At 38.4% G+C, this 17,627-nt stretch overlaps 2 protein-coding genes across 3 annotated transcripts; one reads left to right on the top strand and one right to left on the bottom strand.

The window, feature by feature from the left end:
• The first annotated feature begins 1,488 nt into the window (after positions 1–1,488).
• Positions 1,489–11,989, top strand: IKZF5 (IKAROS family zinc finger 5). Its single transcript, XM_085299093.1, has 5 exons — positions 1,489–1,549; positions 2,511–2,606; positions 2,939–3,102; positions 3,384–3,566; positions 6,877–11,989. The coding sequence occupies exons 3-5, from the start codon at positions 2,970–2,972 to the stop codon at positions 7,815–7,817; spliced, it is 1,257 nt and encodes a 418-aa protein (XP_085155219.1). The 5' UTR covers positions 1,489–1,549; positions 2,511–2,606; positions 2,939–2,969; the 3' UTR covers positions 7,818–11,989.
• A 1,565-nt stretch (positions 11,990–13,554) lies between these two features.
• PSTK (phosphoseryl-tRNA kinase) lies at positions 13,555–16,458 on the bottom strand. 2 transcript variants are annotated; one of them, XM_085299091.1, is made up of 6 exons: positions 16,216–16,458; positions 15,721–16,012; positions 15,112–15,310; positions 14,591–14,666; positions 14,001–14,094; positions 13,555–13,778 (listed from the first exon to the last, which is right to left on the bottom strand). In XM_085299091.1, the coding sequence occupies exons 1-6, from the start codon at positions 16,432–16,434 to the stop codon at positions 13,579–13,581; spliced, it is 1,080 nt and encodes a 359-aa protein (XP_085155217.1). In that variant the 5' UTR covers positions 16,435–16,458; the 3' UTR covers positions 13,555–13,578. The 2 variants fall into 2 exon arrangements, with proteins under 2 accessions (XP_085155217.1, XP_085155218.1); XM_085299092.1 differs by having other exon boundaries at positions 15,877–16,012.
• Positions 16,459–17,627: the final 1,169 nt, after the last annotated feature.

The following is a 17,627-nucleotide window of genomic DNA, read 5'->3' as shown; positions in this document are numbered from 1 at the left end:
GGCCGGCCGGTGCCGCGGGAGCCGGGCCGCCCCGGCCGCCGGTTGTTCCCCCGCCCCGTAGCGCGGCCGCCCCCGCCGCCCGCCAGCTGAGGAGGASACAGCGGCGGGGGCAGTCTGGGCGTGTTGGTGCTGCCGGGCAAGAGCGCGGGTGTCCGGGAGGGAGCTGGTAATTCTTGTTGGCTCGTCGTGAGGCTCTGCAGTGCAGCTAGAAACGCTTCAGGGCATCGAGGTTCCCATTTTCCTTTCTACACGTGAAACTTCCTGAGGAAGAGAGTGAAACAACATGAGTTGCAGGATTTGGGTAGAGTTGTGGATCCTTCCTCCGTGATCCTTCCGTTTAAAGCCATTTGTAAGGGAAGAGATGAGACTGTGACAGGGAGATTTCTCCCTCTCCCTTCTTCCCCCCCCCCAATTTCCTTACAAGGAAATGGGATGCAAATAACTGCTTGCAGTCATATTGTCTCATTCTCTTATAGTTATAATTTCTGAAGTATGGTTGAGTTTTTATTAAGTATACTTTTAAAGTACTGTTTAAAACTATACATAAATTATTTTTACTCCAATATATGAATTATTTATTGGCAAAATTCTTTAGACAAAATATTTATAACATTGCTTTTCATAGTAGCACATCCTACAGCACTTTTGAGATTGTATACTTAGTGTTATCTGAGCTATAACTAATGCTAAATTGAATTGTTGCACCCATGTTGAAAAATCAACCCCTAGTATTATATGAACTAGTTTAAAGTTGGAGAAGATACAGTTGTCTATGCAAAAAAATTATTTTTCTTTGTAATACCTGTTCTTTATAAGTAGGGCTTTAAGATCATTGGATGTGATATGTGGAACATGAGCTGGTCTGCTCAGGTTCCAATAGTTGTATTTATAAATTTGCAGTAGGGGTATATCAGACATCTGATCTGTACCATTCTTTGAAGAAAAGGGGAACATTCCATTGTGTCTCTGTAAAAAACAAACAAACAAACCCTAATTGTTTATAAAATGGCTCACTTAAGTCAGAGAATATCTTTTTGCACATACAAATGAAGATGTTTGAGACAGTTGTTAAATTGTGGCAATTTATTTACATTAGGTAAAGTAGGTAGTGAAGGATGGACTTCTGCAAACTAAATCTATGAGGCAGAGAATGTAGTAGTTAWGCAGTTGATCCCACAAATAATGTCTTCTCCCAATCTGATTCTTAAAATTATGTGTGATTTTCTTTAGAACTTAAATAAAGTAAGCRCTTAAGTTTTTATGCCTTAAAAAAAGGGATACACAGATTCTTCTGTGRAAAGATGGACCTTTAGTGTTGATTCCCACAGAATCATTCAGCATACAAAGTGATTTAAACTTAAATTATTGTTTCTTACTGCTCTAATTTGCTGAAAGATGCCCGGGTCAGAATTCAACATTACTTTGTCCCCTATAGCCCTTCTGTATTTTTAATGAATGTCCCTTGTACTTTGTTTTATTGCAGGAGACCCCAACAAATGGAAAACAAATTAACTTAAGCCTGGAGGAGGCTGGTGACATCTGAAAGAGGGTAGGAAAATTTAATGTGTCAAGATGTGTTCAGAACTAATTTAACAGTGGTAGCAATTATAGTAGTTGAGCATACTTAGGCATGATGTGAAATGTGAATGCCAAAAATGGCATCTGTGAAGGGCTKAGTTTTATCCTCTGACTTCAGAAGTGCAGATAACACATTTTAAGAAATATCTGCTGCAAATGTTAGACAAAACTGATTTCATTTATATCTAACAGGCAGAACAAAGTAGCAATATRCAATGGATTGGCTTATACTTCTAAACTACTGGAGTTGCATTGCAGAGTAGCAAAATGAACTAATATTTGTAAATATATTTGAAAATATAGGAGCGTGTTTATTATTAAATATGGTCTTGAATTTGGGACTGGAGTTTTTGTAGGTCACTTAACATTTTTTATTACAGACTTTCAGACTGAGTCCTAAATTCAGTCTTCACAAATTCATTGCAAATAGAGATTGTAATGATGTCATCTACAGGACTGCAAAAGATTATAAGTGACATCTGGTGAATATTTTCATTACTTAAATGCAAAATAATGAAATAGATTAAGATCTTAGAGTAGGATACTAAAATTTTAGCGTAAGAGAAATTTGCAATATTGCTTTGTACAAGACTTATTTCCATCCTTGCTAATCAGTCACATTCACTCAGTTTCCCAACATCAGCGACTGCTTTACACTTGTCCATGGCTGACTTCCCAGACTCTGGGTTTTGCAGATCCATTTGTTCACCAGAGAAAATATTTGAGTGTCTCATACATCAGTGAGAGTAAGTAGTAGATGCAGTTTTTGAAAAGTTCTTGCTGAAAATAAAAGTGACTTTAATAAAATTTACAGCAGCGAAGAGTTGTCTTCCCCCCCCACCTTTTCTCCCAAGTTTCTTTTTTTACAGCTTTTAGGAGGGCAGAGGGGATAACAGATTTATGTGTTTTTTTTTTTCCTTCCTTCCTTCCAGGGAAAGTGGGAGAGCTGTGTTCCCTGCTTTCAATTCTGACCTATTGGGAGTACCTTTTGGAGTATGTGTGCTGCTTAGCAGGGAGCTGAAATTCAGGTACAACCTTTTTTATTCTTGTTTTTGTTGTGGTTGTTATTATTTAAAGCAAGTCAAATAATGTCTTGTTGATTTTTGATTATTATGTCATTTTATCCTATTTTATGTAGTCTTTATATTACTGTTGCTAAAAACTGTTTCTCCAGTAATAAGTATTTGATGATCTTTAATGAGTTAAGAATTCTAAAAATAATATTTTTATGGTTGTCAATTTATGTATTCAGTTACATTGTATTWTTTAGCATTACAGAAGTAATCCTTCACTTACAGATTTTTTTTGARTGCATTTGAATTTAATTACACTTGTAATTTGAAGATATTTTTCCTTCCAGGCAGAAGAGATTATAAACTTAAAGTGTGAATATGGGTGAAAAGAAACCAGAACCTCTGGACTTTGTAAAAGATTTTCAGGAATACCTTACCCAGCAGACTCACCATGTAAATATGATTTCTGGATCAGTTAGTGGAGACAAGGAAGCAGAGACACTTCAGGGAGGTAAGCTTATTTCAGTGCTGTCAGATTTTACTTTTTTGAGAATGACTGCATTGTTTACATTGCAGATAATTATGCAGACTACTACRACTGTATGGAAACTTTCCTGGTAGTAGTTTTCCTAAAAGATGTATATGTATCTTTGTTTTAATAAAGGTTTGTTGATCAGAGTTCTGTATATTTGAAGATCAAAGGTGTAAAAATGCRTAAGGTATTTGGGCTGTTGTCATTGTACATAGTATCTCAGTGATTCTCAGTCAAAATCTCTGCTGCGTTATTTGCAGCTGGGACAGAAGGTGATCAGAATGGACTAGATCATCCTTCTGTTGAAGTCTCACTGGATGAAAACTCAGGAATGTTAGTGGATGGATTTGAAAGGACATTTGATGGAAAGTTAAAGTGTCGATATTGCAACTACGCCAGCAAAGGAACAGCACGGCTCATAGAGCATATCAGAATTCATACAGGTATGAAATGTTCTACAGTACTTTGTTGTGAGGCATTATGATACTGACTCTTGTGTTATGATCTGTAATTCACATCTTCAAGCAGTGTGCTAGTTCTTAGTTACCCAACAATTAGAAGCAAAACTCACAACAAAGGTTAGAATATCCTAAACTGTTCATAAAATCAGCTCTGACTTTTCAGTAGTTGAGAGAAAACACAAGCGAAAGATCTTTTTGAAGTCTTACGTTAGTAGCTACCTAGTGTATTAAAATGATATAGAAAGCATTAGGGGTGGTTACTGTAGCAATAAGAAAAAAATGTGTTTTCTCCAAAGAATGGAAATTGGTGTAGGTCTTGAGTATGTCGGTGTATGGACTGTCCAAAAAATTTTAACTCTTTTCCACAGTCTTGTGTAGATGACATTCAAGGACTTGCTTCAAAGGAAAACGTATTGTTGCAACTATCTTAAGATATAGTTGCTGTTAGTCAGAGGCTCACTGTGCTGTAAACTATTGCTTCTATGCAGAAACTCCTGGGATATATTCCTGGGAAGTTGGTGCTCCTTTCATGTTCCCTGCAGTGTTGACTTGTTTCTACAATGCATGATGGGTTAGAAAGGGACAAGCAGCAAGAAATCAGAGTGCTGAGAGGAATTTACAAAATTTTCAGTCTGAACCTCCTGTGCTACCATAGGCTACCTCTGTGTGTAGCTGTTGCCATTTTTGGATTCCCCATGGAAGTTTTGTGTAATTCTAATAATGAAGAAAATACTGTGACTTGTGCACCTGCATTCTGACACACGGCTCACTGCAGATTTGCAAAGCAGCAGTGTATTTTGAACGATTTTTTTTGACTTGTTGATTAAAGCAGCAGCTACAGCCTCATCTACCTGTGTGTCTCGTGGTTTGTGGACAACAGAAGAGATGTTTACTTTTAAGAGCTTTATTCTCCACAATGCCATTTCTGGGCTTGTGAAAACAGGGTTGTCTAGTGGGGGGAGGGAAAAAAAGTACTACAGATTTAAAGTAGTAAATGGAGCACTTCAGGTTCTTAGAGCTTCAGAAGTAACGCATCAGCTTCCAAATGCCATGTCTTCGGCAGCATGCAACTATTGCTATTTAAACTCCCATCCCTAGCCCTCAGTTACTACTAGCCAGTTGCCCACATGAATAGATTGACTGCTAGCACTGTGATGGGAAGCATAAATTGCTATTAGAGTATACCAGGTATCGTGTGGTGCTTGCTGGATCTTTTTTTGATTATTTCAGCATAGTTGTAGCATAACGTGTACAAAAGCAAGAAAGATTCCAACCAAAATTTGGGAGCCTAAGAAATTTCCTCAAGAATCTTTGACCCGACAGTAGTTCTTCAGTTGCAAGTACTTCATGGGCTACACAAGCTAATGGGAATGCCCCTTTTTTGAGGTGAAGCATAATACTTTGGGTTTGTGCCTTGACTAACATTTCGAGTTGTTTCTCATGGTCGTAATATATAATACTAATAGCAGTATAGCACAGCTGAATTATGGGACAGTGAGTAGGAGACAAGCAGCAAGTAAAAGTAATCGTGCTTTGAATTGCTTTATTTAAAACAAAAAGGTAGCTCTGACTTCATGTTTTGTGAAAAAGCGGAAGAACAGAGCTTTCTGTGTGGGCTGACTATTGTGTCAGTGCTTCTGCAGGTATTCCTAATATTGGAGGATATATGCATGACTCATTTGATCAAAGAAACTTTCACARAGGCGCTAGGAAAAGGTAGCCGAATTGAAGGCATACATCACTGTGTGCTGCAAAATTACGCACTCTGAATTACTTCAGTTACAGAAAGCTGACTAGCAGTGAGAGAGAGRTACAGGGGATGTTAGTCTTCTGTGTATCAAAAAGCTTCTGTAATTTGGACACATCTTTATACAATGAATGCTTTATTGCCAGATTACTAGTTCAGGTGTCGTCTGATGCCTACCACAGTACCCATGATTGTACGATGGCAGCAGTTCATTTCACTATACCGGTTTGTTTGGTTTTATGATACAGACAGGAATCCRTGGCTGAGAGTCTCCTTTCTCTTTTCTGTATTGTTCCCTGTTTGCTTTCTTACAATAGATTTCATATCTTTAATTTTAATATAGCGCTACATGGTGCCCTGTTAGTAACATCATTTAGCCATTACCTGAATAGTGCTTTCGGAAAGACACGCTTTGTTTCTTTGCATAGAGCCAAGGGACTCCAGAACAAGGAAGGATTTTCTTCACTTATGGGCAAGGAGATTCAAGTTCTGAGTGTGGTTCTACTCAGAAATGTGGTGGGGAGGCATGACAAAAGGCTAACACACAGCTTGCGTGGACTATGAGAGCTCAGAGTGAGTGAATCAGTATTAAAACAGGGAAATGATAGCTGACCATTAGCCTCAGAGCACTGTAAGTTATATTAATAAACAGATAATCCATGCTGGATAACATGGAAGTGCAGCTCGGTATCTGTTGAAGTAGTGAGGGCCCAGGCATGATCATATAACCATTATTAAGTGTAACCTAGCTGTAGCTTACTGCAGAATTAAATTAATGCTGAGTGTAACAGCTAACTAACAATTAGTAGTTCACCAGCTGCGTTTGATTGAAGACTTGCAACATGGCATGCAGATCTTTCTCTGTGTAACTGGTTTAGAGTGGAATAAGCCACTCATGTAGACATTATTCCTGTGTGCAAGGAGTTTCTCTCAGTCCTTACAGGGCTGTTTATGCCAGATCTTAACATACGTGTATATGCGCGCACGCACGCACATACACTCTTTGGCTGCAGAATCCTTCTAGAAAATACAGTTCTTGGGTGCATACATGTGTATGTGTGTTTTTCAGATAGAAGTGCCAGGACAGTTATGTTATAAGAATGTTTGGAATTTATCAAAAGGATACTTTCTATCAACATTTAAACACAGATATCATGAAGAATGATTACAGTGGTGGTCGTACAGATGTTTTTGTAGTCAATTGCTTATGTGCTTTAAACATGAGGTATATTCTAGATCTGCTAAGAGCGCTACTCAAATATGATTGCATTCAGACCTTGGCATCATTACTGCAGTTGCTAGTCAGGGTATCTCTTGCTGCAAACAGYTTCACTGATGCTCACTCCTGTTCATTAAGAAAGCAGAGGTGTCTAAGCTTCCTCCACTATTCTACCAGATGCGCAACTAAACTCAGAACTAGCAGTGTCTCTGGAGCTGAATTTGAACTGTTCAGTTAGCAGCTTCCAGTTAACAACTCTGTTCCACAAAAAGKTTTTTTTAAATGCTCCATGAAATGCTATGGTATAATCTTTCTTAATTTTCCAGGTGAGAAGCCACATAGATGCCATTTATGTCCATTTGCATCAGCTTACGAACGTCATCTAGAAGCTCACATGCGATCGCATACTGGTGAAAAACCATACAAATGTGAATTGTGTTCCTTCCGCTGCAGTGACAGAAGCAACTTATCTCATCATCGTAGGCGTAAACACAAAATGGTGCCTATCAAGGGTACAAGGTCTTCCCTAAGCAGCAAGAAAATGTGGGGGGTTTTGCAGAAAAAGACCAGCAATTTGGGTTACAGCAGAAGAGCATTAATTAATTTGAGTCCACCTTCCATGGTGGTTCAGAAACCAGACTACCTTAATGATTTCACTCATGAAATCCCAAATATCCAGACTGAAGCATATGACAGTATGACAAAACCAACGCAGAGCAGTGGGTTGCCAAGAGATCAAGACCTTATGGTAGATAATCCTTTAAATCAGCTGTCTACGTTAGCTGGGCAGTTATCTAGCTTGCCACCTGAAAACCAAAATCCAGCCTCTCCTGATGTTGTCTCCTGTCAAGATGAAAAGCCTTTCATGATACAGCAGCCTGCTGCACCTGCAGTAGTTTCAGCTGTGTCAACAAATATTCCTCAAAGTTCATCTCCAACCAGCCCAGATCCTCGGCCTACACACAATCAAAGGAACTATAGTCCTGTGGCAGGACCCAGCAGTGATCGCAGTGCCCACACCAGTACTCCCAGTATAAGTAACAGTCAACCAAGTACTCCAGCTCCAACCCTTCCRGTTCAGGACCCTCAGCTTCTGCATCACTGCCAGCACTGTGACATGTATTTTGCGGACAATATCCTTTATACTATTCATATGGGATGTCATGGGTTTGAAAATCCTTTTCAGTGCAACATATGTGGGTGTAAGTGTAAAAATAAGTATGATTTTGCTTGCCATTTTGCAAGAGGCCAACATAATCAGCATTGACTGAGAACATGCTTTTGTTTAGTTTTTTTTAACATATTACAGTATATTTTTCATACTTGCTGAAGGAAAACTTGCTCATTTCCATAAGGAATTTTCACATTAAGCAATTGGACAAAGCAAATTTATTTCTATGCTGTCATAAAACTTGCCAGGGAATTTTTTTGTAAGATGTAGTGGTCACTTACATATAGTCTTTCAAAAAAACTGAGTGTGCTTATAAGAATTAGAATGCAATTACATGTTTTGTTTGTTAAATTTAAGTTGATTGCACTTAAAATACCAATGAACACTCTGTAAACGTAGATGCAGAGTATGTGTCCTGAAACATAAGATGCGATTATCAGAGTGTTTACCAGGCAAGATAAAATACTGTAACCATAAAATGTGAAAGGTTAATGCAATGAATGTATGGTTACTTTGGAGACAGACTTATTCTTAAAAACTTAGCTATTACCAAACTGGAAAAACAGACTTTCTAAGTTAGAAGCAACTTTTGCATACAAATACAATCTGATTTAAGACTTACTTTTATCTGAAAGGTTAATAGTACGTTTTTGCTTAATATAGTCTAAACTCTTCGTGCTAGGCCTCAAACACTCCTTTAGCTGTTACTTTTAAAACTCAGCAGAAAACTAGAAGATAATGTTTTGTGACTGAATCTATGGTAGGAAGAAAAATGAAAAGAATGGGAAAGACACACTTTCTTGTCAGTCACTAATTATATAAAAGAAAAATTAAACATGACACCTTATTTTAAACTACTTACCAAATAGCTTTATATGTCTATTTTAAGAAGGAGGCAATTTTTAAACAACTAGTCATAATGAAGAGTTTGTAGAAATAATACGTGTTCTATGAAACGTTTAACTGCCTTAAACTGATTTGTACACATATTAAAAATTTGCACAATTAGACTTCTATCTTGCTGATAGAAATTCTAATAGAAACAAACAAGAAGTTTACAAATTAAAAATAGTTTGTTCAGTTTTGTCTTAGGTCAAACTAAAACTGTAGGTTGCCTATATGTTTGAAAGTTGAGTAATCTAGTTTATGGTAAACTTCAGCTAACTTGAAATTCTGTTTGTCTTGTCAGTCTCCCCCACATTTGTTACCCTGTTGGACATGCCAGAAAAAGGGGGAAGGATTTCTGCTTTTTTGTGGGTTTGAACTGTAGTAGGCAGGCAAAGGGATATTGGGTGACTACGTTTTTAGGTCATTGTTACTAATATTGTAGGTGGCAAATGGTAACTGAAGATGTACATGAAGCCTATTGCACATGTTCATTTTTTATTTTTTATGCTGTACATCCAACTTTAAAAGCACCTAGGCTAATGGACAGGCACTTTAATATAAACCTAAATAAAACATCCTAGCAAAATTATTAAAAGCTCTTGATATGCTACACAGGAATTTGTAATGTTTCAAATAATGAAAAACTACTTTCCCCATATTTAGACATGCACTTTTACTTTAGTTTCTTACTTGCATTAAGACAAATGAAACTTCCCCTTATATTCCCTTTTTAATATCAGCAAAATATGACAGCACGTAATGTTTTGCTAAAGGCAGGAACAAGATTTTACTAACGTTCTGGAAGTCAGAGGTTGGAATCTGAACAGCAAATGTTTGGGTTGTTCAGACTGACATTGTCATGGGAGCTAAAGCTTCCTGAGGCCAGTGGAAAAACTTGCAGAGACTTCAGCCTAAGATCAATATGCAGGAAGAAAACACCCTTCWGAAAGTTTTAGCTTTAGCAGTAATTTTCACTTCAGTGAATTAGAAATTTGGGAACTGAATACATGTTTCTCTTCTACTGTATCAGCTCTGTACATCAGAGGACCTTCAGGCATACATTTGAATGTCCATTTTTACTTTAAGGACTATAGTAAAGTTGACTGAACTGGAATCCAGTTGTTTAGAAGTTATTGCTCTTGTACCAGTTTTGTAACATGACACTTCTAGTCAAAGAGTAATACAGAAATAATAGGTCTCTTCTGACCCCTTTTCTACATTTTTAAAACCTAAATTTGGCTAAAATATAATATTAAAACTATAAACATTATTGTTAAAGGCCATTACATTTATTAAATCATTGAGATAATTTTCCTTGCCTTTTGATAACTAATGCAAACCTTTTTTCTTAGGCTTTAGCAACAATAAAGAAACCAGTAGATCTGCTTATTTCAGATTCTGGTGCTACAAGGCGTATTTTCCAATATTGAATTGATTGCAACAGCTAAGGTATCTTTGTTTTGTGGTTCCAGTCTTTCTCCCTCCTGATATCAGTAGGGAAATTATTAACTCTGATGGGCACAAACATTTGATATTTGAGCCTTTCATTCTTCACCCAGTTTCTGATCCATTTTCACAAAGTTTTTGTTCTGTTAGGGCTTTTGTTGGCAGTGCCTGTAAACATTTTTTTTTTTTTTTTGGTATGTAGACTAATGATTTGGCAATTTAGTAAAATGGTTTTGTGAACAGTAATGCCTCTGGAAGAAATTTTAGATAGAGTAGTTAGGTCACTAATAAAAGTAGCTGGTAGTAAGAGAACAGCTGCATTATCTTTCTAAAAAGAGGCTCTCATTCAGGAGAGGATCCCATTCCTCAGGATGAACTGTATCACATTCTTAGTAATAGAACTCAGTATAAAACAAACAAGAAAGCCCAGCCCTAAACCTTGCAAATTATTTAGAAGTAATAACTGATTTAATATCAGTGATATATTAATATCATTTTTTTCTGCTTTGGAGTACCCAAGGAAAAGAGAATTTGCTTGGACATCTAAAAATTTTTGAATGCTTTAGAACTGGGTTTCCATCTTCCCTTTTGCAAGCTCCAATTTGCAGGGGAAATTCTTATGAGGCAACAGGCTTTGGTATCGTGCCGTTTGCAACCATATCTGTGGGTTGGATCCCTGCTGACCTCATAGTCCTTCTGAGAGTGTCAGCTTCTGGACAAGGATTCTTAGGTTTTTTGACACAATACTGTATGTTCAGTTGCGCCAAACAGTGTCTTGACTATACCTATTTCCTTCTGACTACTGAGTATGTTTGGAAGGTGCATTTGCATAATAGTTGTTCATGATTTTGTATATACAATTTACTATAATTTAAAGAGCAGAATTAATTCTGCAAAATTGTTTTAGAGTATGACCCTAATAATTCTTGCACAAGTAAACCTTATTCATTCAGAATAAATGAGGGATACTTGTGAGAAATTGTAGGATCGAGCTTTAGGTTAGTAGGACTTTCTGTATTGAGCCCTCCACGTGCTACACTGCACTAACTTCAAAAGAAAACAAATCCTTATAATATATTATAAGGTGCTGATTAGCTTTTTAACTTGTACTAACAGAAAAGTTTGGGGATGAGCTGAAATTTTTCCACAGCTTGATTCTGCTAAGTCCTGTAGTTGGAAAAATTAACCTTGTGGAGGGTTTTTTTCTTTTAATTGTAATAGATTATTTTATAGATCTTTTTTGGACGTATTTTTAACATGCACTATTTATAGTACTCTTAATGCAGACTTAGTATTTTGAGACTGAATATTCCACCAAACATGCAAATTAGACTGAAGTTGTTGGTAGCTTAGTTATCTCTGTTAATACTTAAACCAGCTGTAGAGCAGCTTAACAGGGAATAACAGCTGACTTTTCACAGATACAATGTTTAGATAAAGATGATTTTGACATAAAATGTTGATTGGCTTGTTAACATAAAATTCAGTGCCAGAAGACACATTTCAACAGTGTTTTCTAGCACAGCTATCTGTTGCTATTTGTTTTGTTCCAGAATGTTTTGAGGGTGTTTTGTTTGTTTTTTCTTTTGACGAAGGGAATGTAATTTGCTGGCAAGTTTTCCATTAATTTTAAGCTTCTTTTAAAATCTACAGCAAATGGATGTTCTGCTGCAGGAAAACCTATTCCCTGCCAAAGCATTTTTCATTGAGCAATCTTTGTGTATGTGCTTCTAAGTACCTGCTTTGTTAATAATATGTATTTCAGTGTAAAGAGCATATTTTGTATGCAAAAATGGAAGCTGTTAGAGTTGTAAAATAAATTTTATTGTGTAGTGAATGTTTTCAGAAGGCAGGTTCTGAAATAACTATATCTAGTGTAGTTCATGTTGTGAAGCTTTGCTTTTGTAAGATATGAATAAAATAACACTTTCTAATTAAGTTTAATGTTATTTCTTCTTAAAATTGCATATGCTTCAACAGCTGGATCTTGGGTAAGTTGCTGTTTGAAAGCTGTGTACTGGCTTTCATAGTTTGYAGTGAAATTATTTCAACTGAATCCCTTGTGCTCATGATTGTACATGGGCTACAAAACTGGAGCTGATGCATCTGGTCATTTGGAGAGCAAGCATGTAACAAGCAGCTCCTGTTTCCCTCCAAAACTGACCACACATCAGGTAGGTCAAGGCACCTCTAGGACAAGTTGCAAATACAAATGGTGAACTGGAGTCAAGGAGCTGTGAACTTCAGTTGTGTCTATGATCATTTAGCTGAATTACCATATCGGATGAGAAAGGGAGAAGAGGGAACAGTGTGTTTGGCTGCTTCTTAAGTTGCAAATACTTAATTCTAGAGCTGAACTAGGACACTGTTTTCACACTTTTCCTCCTTTCGTATAATCTTTCATATTTGCTCCTCTTCCAAATGCCTTCTCACACTATTTTTGTATTTCCTTATTATCAGCAGTGTTTGCATGTCTGAAATCAGTTTTTATCATAGTAAGGTTGTCATCACTGCATATGGAACTTCTGTGTATATTATCACAACACTCAAGGCAACACCAAACTTTTACGTTTTTGGACTTGCGCACGTATGTGCGGACAGCTCTCAGGAGCTTAAGTTGAAATGCATCTGAAATCTCTAYTACTCTGTGTAAAGTTGTTGTTGGGAAAATGAGCAGAAGGAAGCCAAGACCCTGATCCAAAAAGGCAGTTGGGAAACTAAACTGGAACTTGAGGGGAACTTGGGTGTCTTAAGTCCTGACTTTAGATGAAGTAGGGAATTGTATAAATACTACTTTATGCTTGAAATCCTAAACTCCATCCTACTTCTTGTTTTTATACCTTCCTAGGCATGTAAGAGCTGTACAGCATTCAGGACTATACCAGTTTTGCCATAGCAGAGTAAATCACCATCCAAAAATGAAACAGTCCTTTACTAAAGTCCCCTAAGTAGCTGAAGCAAACAGCTGTTCTCAGAGCAAACTTCTTACAACATGGAATGAAAGCTTACTAATTTTCTTCCCTACCTTTTAAATTAGTCCAGATCATTCACTAAGCAGCAAATTATTTTCTCTTGTCAGGGGTTAAACATCAGTAAATTTCCTATCCATCAGGATCATCACGAAGTCTACAGCTGAAGCTGTGCTCTTGTGAAGAAAGTAACTCACACGGGTAAGGAAAAAAACAAGGGTGCTCTTCAAAAYTCAGCTGGATGAGGCTCAGAAACCTGATCTACCTTGAAATTAGCCCTGAAAGAGACTGGATTAGATAAGTTTCAGAGGTTCCTCCCATACTTAGTTTTCTACGATTCTGTGAAATTTAAATCTAAAAATCTGATGTTTTTGTTGAATTGATTTTGAAAAAAATCAAACACATCATGCTACACAAGGTTTCTGTTTTATAATACAGCACAGATGTTATGCAACAGCACAAGCTTCGAAAGAAAGAAGCTAAATCTCTCAATTTGAGCAGTAGTGCTAAGGTTTTTAATACTCTTAATGTATTGAAAAATGTATTACATGTCATTATTTTAAAATATATTTATTGACTACATTGGTCGCCTCATATTGGAATGAAGAAGTYGCACTTGTTACAGGGTCACTATTTTGCTGGCAAATCTGATTTTTCAGGTGACTTCTTTGCCGCATATCTTCTAAAAAATCTGCTTTGAGTTTGTTGAGTTCTTCCGCCAGGCTCTTCATCTCACTTGGGTGTACATTTTTATCTAAAAGAAAATTAAAACTGTAGTTTTATACTCGTGTAAAGACAAGTCTTACAGATTTAGTTTTTTGCAGAATCTGAGTCTACTTTTGACAGGACTTTAAAGGAGATTGCCTCAATCACACCTACAGGATGGTGATTCTTTTATGATTTACCCCAAAGGAATTTCCCAGGTTCAATCCTATGTTGCAGCTGAGCTGCAACTAGTAGAACAYGCCATGCCTACCTTTTGCATCCTTCATTGTTTGAGAGATGATTCGTCTGAAAGTCTGATCAGCTTGATGGACAGTGCTAGCTGCACAGATTGCTCGATCTACTTCCTATCCAAAAGGATGAGCAAAAAGGAGGAATATATGTAAACATATTAAATTTGGTTTAGCTTGCCATCAACTTTGAAGTACTCCTCAAAAGCAGTCAACACAATAGCACCATCTCAGTGACTAGCACAGGAAAAACCAGCTCCTCTGGATTTTGAAACACGTATTTGAGTGACTCCCTGAGACATGTGACATTTTAAGAAATGAACATTATTTTCCTCATTGTGTGGAGTGACAGCTCCAAAAGGCATTCTTTTTACTACTGCGGAATATACAACAGTATACTTAGAGGCAGTTCAGTGGTTTAGCTGAACAAAGTAAGACAACTACCCCTTTCAAATATGGTTAACTCTTACATACATGCTTTTGCAATTAAGAAATGCCCTAGGCGTTTCTCAACTTTTGTCATCATAGTGGTAAGAACACAATTCAGGAGTAAGTTATTCATTCATTCACTCTCATCTGTAAGAACTAAAGCCTTGAAGACAAATAGTTCTACCTTTTGCTCTGTGTTTTCCTCATTTTGCTTCACTGGATTTTCCAAAGCATTGGCCAGCAGGTGAATAATCTGCAAACTGAAAAAAAAACAAGAGGAAAACATATCTGTAGTGAAACTATTTGGCTGATTTTTCTCGTATTTTGTTAAGGTATCACAGAGAAAAAAAACATGTAAACTTTCAGTTAAGCTTGTGAGGTAATCAGTGAAATAATATTTATACTGCAAGATAAATGAAAAATAATTATGATTAAACCCACAGCCATTGTTTTCCAATCTTGAGACTTCAGACAACTTTTATGGATTTTTAACAAGTGTTTAGAAATACAGCTAATAGTAGTAAAATCTCTGCAAAGGATGATGACTATGAGCTTTCCAAACAACTGAAAAATATGTATTGTATGTATGCCTTCCAAAAATCATCAGAGTATTTTCTACATATTGTGTAGAAATAGTGAAAAGGTTCTGCCTTTTTATGAAAATAGATCTTATTTAAAAACTTGAGCATCAATACAGTAACATACTTATCCTCCAAAGCACATTCAGAGCTTTTCAGAATGAGGCTGTTCTTTTCCCAAGCATTATTCTCAAGATCTGGCATTTCTATTTTTCCTGCCATTTGATATATTGTCTGTTCAGGTAAAGGATGACTTCTTAGACGATTTCTTTGCAAGCAATATTCAAGTGGACACTCTAAAAATAACTGGCAGAAGCTCAATGAATCTAAAAATAYAAACAGACAGTTTCACCTTCAAAGCTGCTCAAGCAGTAATTTTCAAGAGCAACATACATGACAAAGGCTTTATGTGAACTAGCAATTTCTATACTAGTTCTGAACCTAAAGGAATATGAAAAATTTGACCTTGCAGGCTGCTCAGTTATAATTTCTGAGAATTACAGATGACAAAAGCTTTATATGAACTAATAATTCCCAATATTACAGTAATAAACATCCGTACTTGGTGTATTTTAGAAATTCAGCAATTAAGAACTACCCAATGTTCTGCAAGGTTAATTTTWAAAAAAAAGGAGTTAAAGCGCAACATTTGCTAGTTATTTTGCTATAAAGYTGAAAACAACTAGAGCATCCAAATATTACATCAGTCATATGTAGCAGAGTAAAGAGTAATTACATTTGCGAGCCAGCTGGTACACTTCGTATCTCATGCTTTGATAATAAAAATTGTCATCCAAAATAAAATACAGTGGTCTAGAAGTGGCTACGTTTGTGAAGTAATGGCAGGCTCCAGCATCAGATCCCTGTGAAGAGAGCAACCCCTGCCCCTTACAGCAGGCGACGAAACTCTCCCACGTTGACGCAGTTCTGCTTCTAGGGGCTGGCAAACGATCTCCGTTAATAAGAGCCTCCAAGAAGTGCTCCAGGTACTGCAGCAGCTCGTGCCGGTATAACTTCCAGCGAGACAGCTAGGAAGGAACAGAGCAGAGCAGGCTGAAGAGCGCCTCAGGCACGGCGCTGCCGCCCCTCGGCGCCGCCAACGGCCGCCGCGCGCCGCCAACGGCCGCCCCCTCCCTCCCCCTGGAGCGCCTCAGGGCGCCCCGCCCGCGGCCGACCAATCAGAGCAGAGCGGGCGATGCCGCCCAATAGGAAGGCGGGAGGCGGCACTGACCAATGGRGCTTGGGCCGCCGGCCCCGCCCCCGCCGCGGCGGGCCCGAAGGCCTGCGGCGGGATGAGGTCGTCGTAGGAGAGGAGCGCGCAGTCCCAGCGCTGGTGGCGCGGCAGGCGGTGGCGCAGGGCGCGGGCCAGGGTGGACTTGCCCGCCGCCGGCAGCCCGCACAGCACGCACAGCCCCACGCGCCGCCGCCCGGCCGCCTCCCGCTGCGCCATCGCCTGCACGGGGCGCGGTGGGCCGGAGCTGGCGGGCGCATGCGCAGCAGTGAGGCTGGGTGCTGGGCGGGGGTGCGCATGCGCCGGGTGAGCGCTGCGCAGGCGCCGCCAGTGGGCCGGCGCGTTTCGCGCCGCGTGTCCGCCGGGAGGCCGCGCTGGACCCCTCACAGCGGCAACGCCGCAGCTGCTGCGCAGCGCTGCTGGGTCGCAGCCTCCGGCTTCAGAGACCAGTTCGACAAGTGCGAAACATCGGGTTCACGGAAGTTCTATTTTGATAATAAATATAATGCTAAATTTTGGTAAAACCAAAGGTGTGAGATTGTCCAGTGATTCCTGATGTTCGCATTTCGGGGRAAAAAAGTGACTTTTGGTACATTGCTAAAATCAGAATGCTACTACAGATGCTAAAACTCATGGTTAATCATGAGTTTATTAATGTAACATTACACTTGTTAATCACATTTGAATGATAGGAATATTTAATAGTTACAGATTTTCAGGAATTAAGAAAGACTTACTTGGAAGATGCTGCTTGTCAATGCAGGTTTTTGCCTGCAGGAGGTTTCGGTGTCCTTTTGCTTAGCTCTTATGTGAAATAACCATCTAAAGGATTAGAGTTACCTTCTTTGGGATCCCATAGTGTATTCATTGTTGCTGCTACCTCATACCCAAGCTTTACCTGTGAACACAGTCAGTGTGTGGTGCACTCTCCTACATACAGAGGAGGAGGATCTGTATCATTTTGTTCCTTCCTGTGAATTTTTATCTTCAGTCTACATAAGAGGTTCTTTTCCCCTTTGTCAGAAYGGCAACTAGCCATGTAATTTCATACACTGTCTTTTAAATCAGTACCACTTCTCGTCACATTTAGAACTTCAGAAATGATCTGTTGTTTTTGTAACAASCAGTCTTCAGCAAAAAATCTCAAGCTGTAGCCAGCAGTAAGCTTTTTAAACATTGTTAAGGTGTGTAACATTTTCTGATACGTCACAGTATCAATAAAATCAGAGATAGYTTGTTTTCTCTAGACTCAAATTTATTCTCCACAGAATTTCTTTCCTTCATTAGGGTCCCTTTATCAGGCTATTTTTATAAACTATTGAAGTGTGACGTGACCAGTACGTTATGAGAGGTGGGATCCTGATCCTGGCTTTGATACATTCACACTGAAGAAAAGGCTCAGAGCCACAACT

The sequence above is a fragment of the Rhea americana genome, unplaced genomic scaffold (genome assembly GCF_003343005.1).
Source record: "Rhea americana isolate MKP2758 unplaced genomic scaffold, rheAme1 scaffold_145, whole genome shotgun sequence".
Classification (NCBI taxonomy): Eukaryota; Metazoa; Chordata; class Aves; order Rheiformes; family Rheidae; genus Rhea; species Rhea americana.
The sequence above is the reverse complement of the archived record's forward strand: the minus strand, read 5'-3'. Positions and strand labels throughout refer to the sequence as shown.